Below are 12,350 nucleotides of genomic sequence, written 5' to 3' on the forward strand. Positions count from 1 at the left end.
TCGTAATTTATAATTTTCCAGAGACTCAAAAGTTTTGCAATTTTCTATTCATTTTGAAATTCCAACTTGCTTGAAACTGGAAAAAAAACTGAAAATCATGAGTTTTCCTGAAATTCCTGAAATGACTCATTTCTAAAATCTTATCTACTTAATTTCCTATGTTATCTTATCTTTTAGTAAATCAACTTTTTTCAAATCTAAACTTTTGGAATTCAACCTAGGAAATCCAGATTTTTTCTTCAGACTTTTGCTGATTGGAAGTGCAAATGTTTAACACTTGAGCCTAAAAATCTATTCTTATCTTCTAAATTGCAAAAAAGTATCAAATTCAAATTTTAAAAGTTTCATTTTAAATAAAAATAATTAACTTCAATCCTAAAAAGCTCGCATTTTTAACTCCCTCACAAGCAGTGCCATCTTTGACACAGTTTATCAGGGTTCATGTGAGAGGTATCAAAAAGTGGTCAACTGATAAAATATTTATCATAATATTAGCATTATTTTCTCAATTAAGCTTTGATATCTTCTACAGTAGCCAATTTTTGATATCTTCTACAGTAGCCAAGATAAATTGATTCAACGATAAAGAACCTTACAAAGTCGTAACCGATGGGTCTACTAAGTTTGATCCAATTTACCTAGTTTCATGTGAAAGATATCAAGAAGTTGTCAACTAACAAAATGCTTATCATAATATCAGCTACATTTTGTTAGTCTATCATTTTTTGATATCTCTCATAAGAACCGAGATACAGTGGCAGGAGCCCCTCCCCCTTTTTTGCTTTGACCTTATTTATCTCGATTCTTATCAACGATATCAAAAAGTATTAAACTGATAAAATGTTTATCATGTTATCAGCAACATTTTATTAGCTTATTACTTTTGAAATCTTTCACAATAACCGAGATAAACTGGCTTAAAGTTGACAGACCCTGCAAAAAAAGGGTCTTTTAACTTTGGTCTTATTTATCTTGCTTGCTGTAGAAGGTATCAAAAAAATAATCAATTGATAAATGTTGATCATATCATCAGAAACATTTTATCAGTTTTTCTTTTTTTATATTTCTTACGGAAATCGAGATAAGTTGGGTCACAGTTGGAGGTCCTTCTGAGAGAGACGCAGAGACGTTAGAGCTTCTCTTTTCTCTGCTTCTCTTAGTCTTAAGATTCTAACGCTCCCTTTAAATAATCAATGGTTCCTAGCTATGGACCGCAAGTAAAATAGAGCGCGTTTTCCTCAATAATCGAATCATAGGGAAAGTGAGCAAGCGAGAAGGGACCGAGAGGGGAGATATGTTGCGAAAGGAGACCTTTTTTTCTAACGCTCTCTCACTTCCCCGTACTATTTCTCTCTCCGTCTCCTTCCGCAGCCTCAGCTATACGCAAATTCCTAGGTACAAGATGGTCCGTCGTCTCCTTCTGCCTCTCCGGAGGGGTCAGTAGTTTGTCTGGCGCTCTCCACGATTTGCACACTCTCTAGCTCTTAGATGACGATTAGAATAAAGGCCCCGTCTCTTCTCTTCTTACTCCGGGGAATTGCTGGCTACTCTTTTCTCTGTTGTGTTGTTATTTTTCCTTTTCGTCTTTTCCACTCTCTTCTGACGTCAGAGAAGCGATAAAAATAGATTCTCCGATTTTTTGAAAAATTTTCCTTCTGGATTTTTTAGCTTTTTGTACTTTTTAAAAACTTTTTTTAAACCTCAAATGTTTGAAATTGAAAAATTAAATTTTCCAGACAACCATTACTTCGAAAATGACCAACGAGGAAGGGATTCATGCGCCGGTAAGTCTTTGATTCTAATTTTGGATTTTGAAGTTAAATGTTTTTAAATTAAAAATCGAAAATTCCAAAATTTTCAGCTCCATCCCGGGTTTCAAGACTGTCGTCCAGTGCTTGTAGATGAGCCAAAATCGTGTTGTACAGTTCTAATGGAGGCTTGTAAGAGGTCTTATGTGGTGAGTTTTAAAATATTATAAAGGGTTTTTGAATTTCTGAATTTTCGAATTTCTGAATTTCTGAATTTCTGAACTTCTGAATTTCTGAATTTCTGAATTTCTGAATTTCTGAATTTCTGAATTTCTGAATTTCTGAATTTCTGAATTTCTGTATTTCTGAATTTCTGAATTTCTGTATTTCTGAATTTCTGTATTTCTGAATTTCTAAATTTCTGAATTTCTGAATTTCTGAATTTCTGAATTTCTGAATTTCTGAATTTCTGAATTTCTGAATTTCTGAATTTCTGAATTTCTGTATTTCTGAATTTCTGAATTTCTGTATTTCTGAATTTCTGTATTTCTGAATTTCTGAATTTCTGAATTTCTGAATTTCTGAATTTCTGAATTCCGAATTTCTGAATTTCTGAATTTCTGAATTTCTGAATTTCTGAATTTCTGAATCTCGGAATTTCTGAATTTCTGAATCTCTGAATTTCCGAATTTCTGAATTTCTGAATTTCTGAATTTCTGAATTTCTGAATTTCTGAATTTCTGAATTTCTGAATTTCTGAATTTCTGAATTTCTGAATTTCTGAATTTCTGAATTTCTGAATTTCTGAATTTCTGAATTTCTGAATTTCTGAATTTCTGAATTTCTGAATTTCTGAATTTCTGAATTTCTGAATTTCTGAACTTTTGAATTTCTGAATTTCTGAATTTCTGAATTTCTGAATTTCTGAATTTCTGAATTTCTGAACTTTTGAATTTCTGAATTTCTGAACTTTTGAATTTTTGAATTTCTGAACTTTTGAATTTCTGAATTTCTGAACTTTTGAATTTCTGAATTTCTGAACTTTTGAATTTCTGAATTTCTGAACTTTTGAATTTTTGAATTTCTGAACTTTTGAATTTCTGAATTTCTGAACTTTTGAATTTCTGAATTTCTGAACTTTTGAATTTTTGAATTTTTAACATTTTAAAATTTTGAAGTTCTGATATTCAGCCATCGGTCCTAACCATCCTAATCTATCTTCTCGCCACCGCCGTCATCATCATTGCCATGATTTTTGAAGACATCACAATTCCACGACTTCTGACTGGAATGCTCGGATTGGTCATCTACATCGTCGTTGTGTTCAGCGTCTATTTTGACTTACGTCGTGGTGAGGAATTTTTGGATTTCGGGATTTTTGAAAATTTGAGATTCTAACGATTGAATGTACCTCTTCAGTTTTTGGTTGATTTATAGAATAGCGTAGTGGCTGCTTGTAACACTGGCTGAAACTCGAGAAAGCTTTTTGAGTCAACATATCTTGGTTCTTGTGAAATATATCAAAAAACTTTCAACGCAAAAATGTTTTTCTTAAAATCAGCAACATTTTATTAGTTGACAAATTTTTGATAACTCAAACAAAAAACGAGATAATTAGGGTCAAAGGGAGGATCTTTTTAAGGAGTTTCACAGATTTCAAATGTGAAAATTCAATAGTTTTTTGAACGTGACAAATTTTTTGTGGATGAAAAAGTGTTTTAAAAAAAATTAAATTCTTCACCGAAAAATCCACGTCCCATTGACCTCAGGAGGAATACTATAAAGGAAGATGGAAGTGGAGGAACAAATCAGTTCTCGCTTTCTCTGGGCTCCAGAGAAGGGGGACCCGGGGGAGGGAGGGGTCCATGGGTTCATGGGGCCTGTGGCGAGCCTGTTGCGCGATAGTGGCAAGAACCCTCTAGGAGGGACCACCAGTCGCTGGGGAGATTATGTAAGTGAGGGGCCATTATCTTTGTGCTCTAAGAGCGGTAAGATAATGTTGGCGAGTCAAGTAAAGGAAACACCCAACCACAGATGGTTCCACCCGCATATCCCATTGGTTTAATGGGTGCAAGACGGTGGTCTGTGGCAAGGCTTAACCCTTACCAGCCCTACTTATGAGCAAGGAAATCCTAAAGGAACATCTTACTCGTAGTGTCAATCTCAACTGTTTCACAGTATTCCTGTTCCCATAAAAGGGAGTCAATGATTCAATCAGCCGAAGCCGGTGACCAAGGACCAGTTACCCGCCGTATGCCTCGCGGCCTTCCCATCCATCAGGGGTCCTGGGTCTTTTCTGAGTCATGACCTAGATTCCGATTTCTGGGTCATGTCCTAGATTTCAATTTTTGGGCCATGACCTAAATTTCGATTTCTGGGTCATGACCTAGACTCCGATTTTGTGTTATGACCTATATTTCCATTTTTGGGTAGTCATGACCTAGATTCGAACGACATTCCCTTGTAAGAAACCAACATAATTTTCAGAGAGCCAACCCCAACCAGACGGTGATCAACGACTCCTCATCACTCAACTCAAGAAGGTGCTCTTCGCCAAAATCAAGGTAATTAATTTGCACACTTTGTCAATTGATAAAGTGTTTATCATAATATCAGTAACATTTTGTTAATTAACTATTTTTTTGATATCGCTCATAGGAATCTAGATAACTGATATAAAATAGAGGACCATTCTATCGCTGACTCGTCCAGGTTGCTCAACTTTAAGTTAATTTATCTCAGTTTCTGTGAGAGATATCAAAAAGTATCAACTAAGAAAATGTTCACAAAGTGTGAGAAATATTTTATTAGTTAGAAATTTGTTATTATCTCGTATAGGAACCAAGATAATTGATCTCAAACATAAGATCATTACGATAATTACAATTTTTCCAGTACCACGCCATTATCACCTGGCTATCCATAGTCATGATCTTCACCACTCCAATCGCCGATCCAGACGTTCTTTCCATTGAATTGGTCGCCGTTTTCGTTTTGATGTTCGTTGTGATTATGCTCGGAGTACATGCACAAACTACAAACGCTAGACTTCCAGGAGCTAGAGTCTAAGCCTACCTAGATTCTAGGCTATCATTATCTCTTACCTCACTTCTCCATGCTACGGTCTTTCCTATTTTTTCTGCTCTCATTCTGTATTACGTGTTGACTTTGCCACCCTATTTTTTGTGCCATTACACTGCATTTTTTGAACTTTCTGAATTTTTGAAAAATGATGTTACCTCAACTTGTGGACTTTGGACCAAAGTTTCAATTAATTAAAAACTTCTTAAACTTCAAAATTACTCAATTTAAATTAAAATTTTGAATACAGCTTGCGGAAATCTTCAAAATGAGCCCAAACACGCCTAGGCTCCGCCCACTTCGAAATGTGTGCTTTAAAGGCGCATGGACCCCCAAAAAAGTGATGTTGAGAAAAATAGGTCATGAGTATACTCATTTTAAAGCTCTTGACAAAGTACGTATTAAAAATTACGTTTTTCTTCGTTTGGAGAAAACGTAAGAAAACTAGGGTCCTCTGAAAATTTGAAGTTTTTAATAATTTTTTTCAAAAGTAGGTCATGTTTGGGCTCATTTTGAAGTAAATTTCAAAGAAAATCGATTTTCTATGAAAATCGATTTATTGTTGTTTTAAAAAAAAAGTAATATAGGAAATATAAATAACAAAAAAAGCAACAAAAAAAGGGGGGGGGGGGGCAGAGAAGCTTTAACTCAATTTATCTTGGTTCCTATAAAAGATAACAAAAATTTGTCAATTATCAAAATGTAGCTCATGAAATTTTACATATTTTGTTAGTTGGCAATTTTTTGATAACTAATTTTGTTAGCAAGTTATGAGCTTTCAAAGATTACGCCCCCTTTGCTGCTTTCTCCAACCAGGAGGGTGGCAAGAGGTGTGCAACTTTTGAAGAGACGTATCTTGAAAAGTAGGCTAGCTATTAAAAATTTGTAAACAGCAAAAATGTAGATCTTAAAATTTTACACATTTCCTTAGTTTATCACTTTTTTATGCCTCTAACGGAAATAAAGATAAATTGGCTAAAAGATGTGTATATTGATATCAGTTATGAGAAAAGTTGAAGTCGCAAGAAATGGTTCAGAGCGACTAGCTCTGCTACTTTCTCCCTTCGCTCTTGAAGTATTTCTCTCAAATCTTCTAAGTTCCCATTAATTGAGCGATGCTTCTCCGCCATGTGCCTGTAGATGGCTCCTGTTGAATCCGAAACATGAAGACACAGAAAACAAAAATGGGCGTCACACGAGCACTCCATATGGTCACATCCTCAGGTTTTCTCAATCGATTCCTCGCATTTTGGACAGCTTTTAACACGCCCCTCGTTCTCTTTAAGATACTCCTGAATGCTGGCATCTGGTTCTTTGAGCCTTTGATACTCTTAACAAGTTTTCAGGGGGTGTTCTTCGAAGCATTGTCCACAATAGGGTTTGAAGCATTCCTTGCACAATTGCTCCACAGGTCCCTTGAAGAAGATTCCAGGGCAGTCTACGGTAGTGCAGAATCCCGAATTGGGGTCGCAGTTGACTAGGGCATTTCTCATATCATTCGCGAGGTATTTGATTTTGGTGTCTTGAGTCACCTGAATGAAGTTTTCTCCAAGGATGAATGTCTGAAAACAAGAGAAATAATCATTGTGAATATTTTTTTTTGAATTTAGATTGCTTACTGACCATTTCAGAACTGTGACGTTTTAGAAATGAAAATTTCCGAACTGCGACGATTTAGACCTGCGAAATTTTAGAACCGCGAAATTTTAGAACCGCGACGTTTCAGAACTGTGACGTTTTAGAAATGAACATTTCAGAACTTCGACGATTTAGAGCCACGACATTTTAGAACCGCGAAATTTTAGAACCGCGACGTTTCAGAACTGCGACGTTTTAGAAATAATCATTTCAGAACTGCGACGTTTTAGGAATAATCATTTCAGAACTGCGACGTTTTAGAACCGCGACCTTTTAGAACCGCGGAGTTTTAAAACCGCGACGTTTTAGAATTGACAATGTCAAGAAAAATAGGTCATGAGTATACTCATTTTGAAGCTTTCGGCAAAATACGTATTAATAATTTGTTTTTTTTTTCGGTTTGGGACAAAAATAAGAAAATTAGGGCCCATTTGAACTCACCATCATTTCTCTTGGCTCCATCTGAGCCTCACATTCCAAACACTGAATTCTCATCTCGTTATCACTTATCTTGGACCGGACCATAGTGTTGGCACATCCTCTACACATCGTATGACCACATTGAAAACGGAGAAAGTCTTTGGATACTCCGATTTGCACGCAGCAGGCGGGACACTCGATGGATCCTTGGGTTGTGGTTTCCAAGACAAAAAATGTATCGCTGACTTTTTTCAATCCCTCCAAAAGCATCTGGTAAGCGAGGAGAGATCCTTCGAGTTCGATTTCTCGAGAGCAACCGTTGAATTGAAGCTTCGTGGCGCCTAAGGATTTTCCTAGGTTTTCCAAAATTTTTGGATTAAGAATTTTGAGAATCTGCTTGTTGAGGTATGGAAAGCAAACTGGGATTTTTGATGCGACTTGAACCACGCCAGGAGATTTTTCCAGATTCCTCTTGATTTCTTCTTTTTGGCTACCATAGATCTGAAGCTTCTGATTGAACTTATCAATGTCCACGGTAACTTCAAAGCTTGAAGCTAGGCTTCTAGTAAAAGCCTCTCCAATTCCAAAAGTCAACTCTTCTGATGGCAATTCTATCGCCTTCAAAATCTCTGTTAATCGATCCGAAGCGGTTCTGACAGCTTCAAAAGCCCATCCTTCAAGTCCAATCATCCCGAAATTGTCATCCTGGACCCAATCTTCGATTATTCGGATGCCAAAACTCTCTCATAAATCAACATCCAAGCCTTTGTCCAGTTTCTAAACTATTGAAGATTACTGTATAGTCAGAATTGCTGATGTGTTGGACTGTCCAGTGATCCTTCATGTTGGTGATCCTAGCCAATTCCCTTTGAATGCAGATGGTCAGGTCTTGGCTCATCAGGTGGAACTGACCGGGATCCTCAAGCCTGTCCAGCGTTTCCAATTCCACTAGATTCTTCTTGCAGACACGCCGAATGTAAAATTCTCGATCATCCAGGGAGACAAGGTTTTTCGGGAAGCTTTTTAGATGAATGGTTCGGACGCTAGGGTCGCATTTGTCCTCCAAGAAGCATGTGCTGACGTTATGAGACTGCATAAGGCTACACACAAACTTTTTATCAATCTCATTTTCCAAAGTGATTGATAAAGTTCCTGAGCTGATTTCTCGATGGGCGATATAAAGTTGGAGGTTTTCGAAGTTGTAGAACTTCGTATTACAGTACAGTATATTCAGATGTTCTACGCCCAAAACCTTTTTCCGATCTTGGGAATTTTGGAATTCCAGCAGTCGGATAGGTCGTGGAAAAAATTCCTGATTGATGTGCAACTGCTTCTTCTCAGGAAGACTGATAACTCTTGTCGAAACGATCGGACATCTCAAACGGAACTCGTAGAAATCCTTAGCTGCCATTTTTCGAGTACCGATTCTTCTGAAGTCTTCATCAAACACCAGGCCAAACCTTGAGTCACTTGGTTCTGTTGTGGGCCCTCTCCGTGAACCAATTCCATGAAATAACTGGCTTGTGGCATGCTGATTGTAGCGGGTGTTGGGATTTTTGATGGAAACAGTTTGGGAATCATCGATTTTAGGTCGACGTCCTTTCAAAGCTAGAACAGCAGTACCACTGGCATTGTGAATCAGAAAGTCTTGGCGGTTGTTCGGGAGATGGAGGTTCTGAATAAAATTATAAATCGATTTAGTCCAAAAGGGTAACTGGAGGGATTTTAATTCCGTCATTTTTGACCCGTTTTTCTCGATTCCTATCAATGATAACGAAAAGTGATCAACTAACAAAATGTTCATCATATCACCAGCAACATTTTGTCAAATTTTGAAATTTTTGCTTTAAAGGCGCATGGACCCCAAAAAATGAAGTCGAGAAAAATCGGTCATTAGTATACTCATTTTTAAGCTCTTGACAAAATACGTGTAAAAAATTTGTTTATTCTTGGTTTGGGACAAAAATAAGAAAATTAGGAGCCATCGAAATTTCGAATTTTTTTCAATTTTTTCAAAAGTGTTTAACTCTATTTATCTCGGTTTCTGTAAAATATATTTAAAAATGCTAACAGGCAAAATATTACTGATATTATGATGAACGTTTTGTTAGTTGATCACTTTTTGATATCTCTTACGGAAAACGAGTTAAATTGGCTGAAAATTTAGAGACCCTGCCGAGCCCGCGACAGAAGGGTCTTCTAAATTTGACCTACTTTATCTCATTTCTTGTGGGAGATATCAAAAAGTGATCAACTAACAAAACGTTCATCATAATATCAGTAATATTTTGTCTGTTAGCATTTTTAAATATATTTTACAGAAACCGAGATAAATAGAGTTAAACACTTTTGAAAAAATTGAAAAAGATTCGAAATTTCGATGGCTCCTAATTTTCTTATTTTTGTCCCAAACCAAGAATAAACACATTTTTTACACGTATTTTGTCAAGAGCTTAAAAATGAGTATACTAATGACCGATTTTTCTCGACTTCATTTTTTGGGGGTCCATGCGCCTTTAAAGCACACATTTCGAAGTGGGCGGAGCCTAGGTGTGTTTGGGCTTATTTTGAAGATCTTAACAAGCTGAGTTCAAACCTATTGTTTGAATTAGGTAACTTTGGAATTTCAAGCTTATTCTGAGAAGGTTTCAAGCATCGATTTACTGTAATTGGTACAAAAAGTTTATCGGCGATTTGATAGACTCTATTGCTCTTTTTTTCAAGATTCAGAATCAGAAATTTTGCTTGAAAATTCGGGAAAATGAATCAAAAATTCCAATGATAAATCTGAAATTTTCGAAGCAAGTGAAATTCCTCTTGCAGTGGAAAATAGTCAAATTTGAAGTCCTACAAAAGTAATTCAAAAACTGTCGATTTTTCTGAAAATTTCAGAGTATACAAAACAAAATAGGAGCTTCAATTTTGTAGTTGACAACTTTTCTGTGCTTTCGCTAGTTTTTGAGATATGCGCCTTTAAGATAAAATAGGGTGCTTCTCTGTGTCTCTTCCCTCCACTGTAAGCGCGCTCTCACTTCAAAGGCGCATATCTTGAAAACTTACAAAGTAACTTTTTTGAAATTTGCAGAGTATACTAAATAAAACAAGAGCTTTAATTTTGTAATTAACAACTTTTCTGTGCTTTCGCTAGTTTTTGAGATATGCGCCTTTTAAGTGAGAGCACGCTAAGAGTGGAGAAAAGAGAAAGACAAGTCTACGCGCGCAGCGCATATCTCAAAAACTAGCGGAAGCACAAAAAAGTTGTCAACTACAAAAAAGTAGCTCTGGTTTTTCTTAGCTTACTGGGAAATTTTCAAATTAATCTAAAAATTCTGGGCCACTTTTATAGGACTATTTCGTGAGGTGGGACCTCTCTGAAATTGAAAATTGGCGACAAGCCAAGTTTTGGACGCGTTGCATATTGCCGCGGCATTTGGCTGAGTAGCGACTCAACAATGTTCAATTCCCTAGGTCGGATTTTCGACGTTTTTAGGCTAAATTTCTGAGATTTTCAGACAAATTTTCTCAAATTTTCTAGGTCAGATTTTTACGAAATTTTAAGGCCAGGATTTCGAAATTTTCTAGTACAATTTTCTCAAATTTGTAGGTCAGATTTTCGACATTTTCCAGCAACATTTACAGTTTTAAAAAATTTCTAGATTAGTCATTTCGAAATTAGGCCGAATTTTCGAAAATGTTTAGACCGATCTTTCAAAAATTTTTAGACCAGAACTTCGAAACTTAATTTTAAAACTCACAACTCAAAATCACATTCAGATCGTCCCGGGTAATTTTTTTGCATTTCGGTGGCCGCATTATTTAGATGGAAAATGTCATTAGACTGAGTATGACCCTATTTTCTGGCGTTCTATCAAGCTCCGCCCCTCCTTTCTCCCCAAACTCCGCCCACGTTGTTTGTCCGCCCGAATTGCACGTGTTCTCAATGCTATGTGTTATGTTGAAGGGACTTGCTTTTGTGAGTGACGTCATCTTGATGATTTGATATATGTCTGAAGAGCGGATTACTGTAGTAGAATTTTTCTTAAAGGTGGGGGGACAGGAGATTTTTCGTAGTTTTTTTGTAGCTAGAGTATGCATTCTACCGTGACGGTGTACAACGCTTAATGTCACTCTGCGTACAGCTGTCGTCCTCGCCTTTATGTATGCAATCGGGCGTGCGCTTTCTCTTTGCCCGCGTGGTTCAGTCGGTAGCGGCGCCGCACCCTCAACCATCGCCCTCACAAGTTCAACTCCTCGAGGGGCATCTTTGAACGGAATTTCGAGAACATTATTTTTTTCATGTCCCCCCACCTTTAAGAAATTTTTTTCAGATGCAGTAGAGCATGCCCACTTCAAGTTGTAGTCTGATTGGCTAAAATTGAAAATTTTCCAAAAAAAATGGTTTTAAAGTTTTTAACAGAGAAATCCTCGAAAATCTTTAAAAATAAATTTCTCCAAAAGTCAGAATTTTTTTCGGAATTTTTGTTCAGATTGTTGAAATAGAGACAATATCAGGTAGTGATATCAATTTTTATCAGGAAATGATCATCTCGAAATCTTCTAACGTTTTTTTTTCGGAAGTCTTCGAAAATCCTTTTCTTCAAAAAGCAAAGTTCTTGTAATTTTTGTCCAGACTAGTGATGCATATGTCGTCGCAGGTCGTGATATCAACTTTTGTCAAGATTGGATCGTTTCGAAAAAATTCAAGTTTTGGTTTTTTTTTCAATTGTTGCATTTTGTGATAATCATTTCATTCTTCCCCTTCTTTGTCTTTTTTTTTGTGTGAATTCCATATTTTCAGGTAACTTTATTTTTCTATTTTTTTTTCAGACTTTTATTTTCATGGATTTTCATAAATTTTTGTTTTTTAGGCTTCAGAAATCTTCATGGTGTAAATTTTTTTTCCAAATTTCGATTTTTCAAAAAAAACCCGCTGTTCGGCGCGACCTGTAAATCGATATTATCATTAATTGATTGTGTGAGATCCACCAACTAAACGGAAAAAAATTCAGGCTACAAAAATACTCATTTTCACATGCTTTCTCTGATACTCGCAAGTCATATTATCATCCGCATTATCACCATTAAAACCACGCTAATACCAAAACAAGATTCACAGAAAATTCATAGGAAAATGTTGCAAGACAGAAAAGTGTGTATGTACGTGCTAGAATTGCACAAGAAACTTTGCAGTGATCCAGATAGAGAGCAATCAATCAATCGATAAAGCCAAAGAAAAAGAACATTCGAGAAAAAAAGGAGAGAGGGAGAGAGGGAAAAGAAAACAAAGAAATCCGTATTAGGAGAATGCAAAAAGAAACATATATATTCATCATTCCACTGAGATTTGTGTGTATTTTGATTATCATTTCATCAGAGTGTGCGATTATTAGATAAGCTAAATTTGAAAATAAAAAAGAATTGAAGACTGTGCGGAATTGGGCTCGGATTCAAACTTGGACGCGT

General features: G+C 36.3%; 2 protein-coding genes across 2 annotated transcripts; one reads left to right on the forward strand and one right to left on the reverse strand.

Annotated features, from left to right (window-relative positions):
* Nucleotides 1-1,754: 1,754 nt before the first annotated feature.
* CBG26028 lies at nt 1,755-4,817 on the forward strand (the record flags this gene model as incomplete). Its single annotated transcript, XM_045244453.1, has 3 exons — nt 1,755-1,784; nt 1,862-1,957; nt 4,644-4,817. The coding sequence occupies 3 exons, from the start codon at nt 1,755-1,757 to the stop codon at nt 4,815-4,817; spliced, it is 300 nt and encodes a 99-aa protein (XP_045100310.1).
* A 1,343-nt stretch (nt 4,818-6,160) lies between these two features.
* On the reverse strand, nt 6,161-8,417 carry CBG20167 (the record flags this gene model as incomplete). The annotated part of the gene is made up of 4 exons (XM_045244454.1): nt 6,161-6,391; nt 6,909-7,592; nt 7,684-8,291; nt 8,348-8,417. 4 exons carry the CDS (start codon nt 8,415-8,417, stop codon nt 6,161-6,163), a joined length of 1,593 nt encoding a protein of 530 aa, XP_045096974.1.
* Nucleotides 8,418-12,350: the final 3,933 nt, after the last annotated feature.

The sequence above is a fragment of the Caenorhabditis briggsae genome (assembly GCF_000004555.2).
Source record: "Caenorhabditis briggsae complete genome, chrIII, whole genome shotgun sequence".
Taxonomy (NCBI): Eukaryota; Metazoa; Nematoda; class Chromadorea; order Rhabditida; family Rhabditidae; genus Caenorhabditis; species Caenorhabditis briggsae.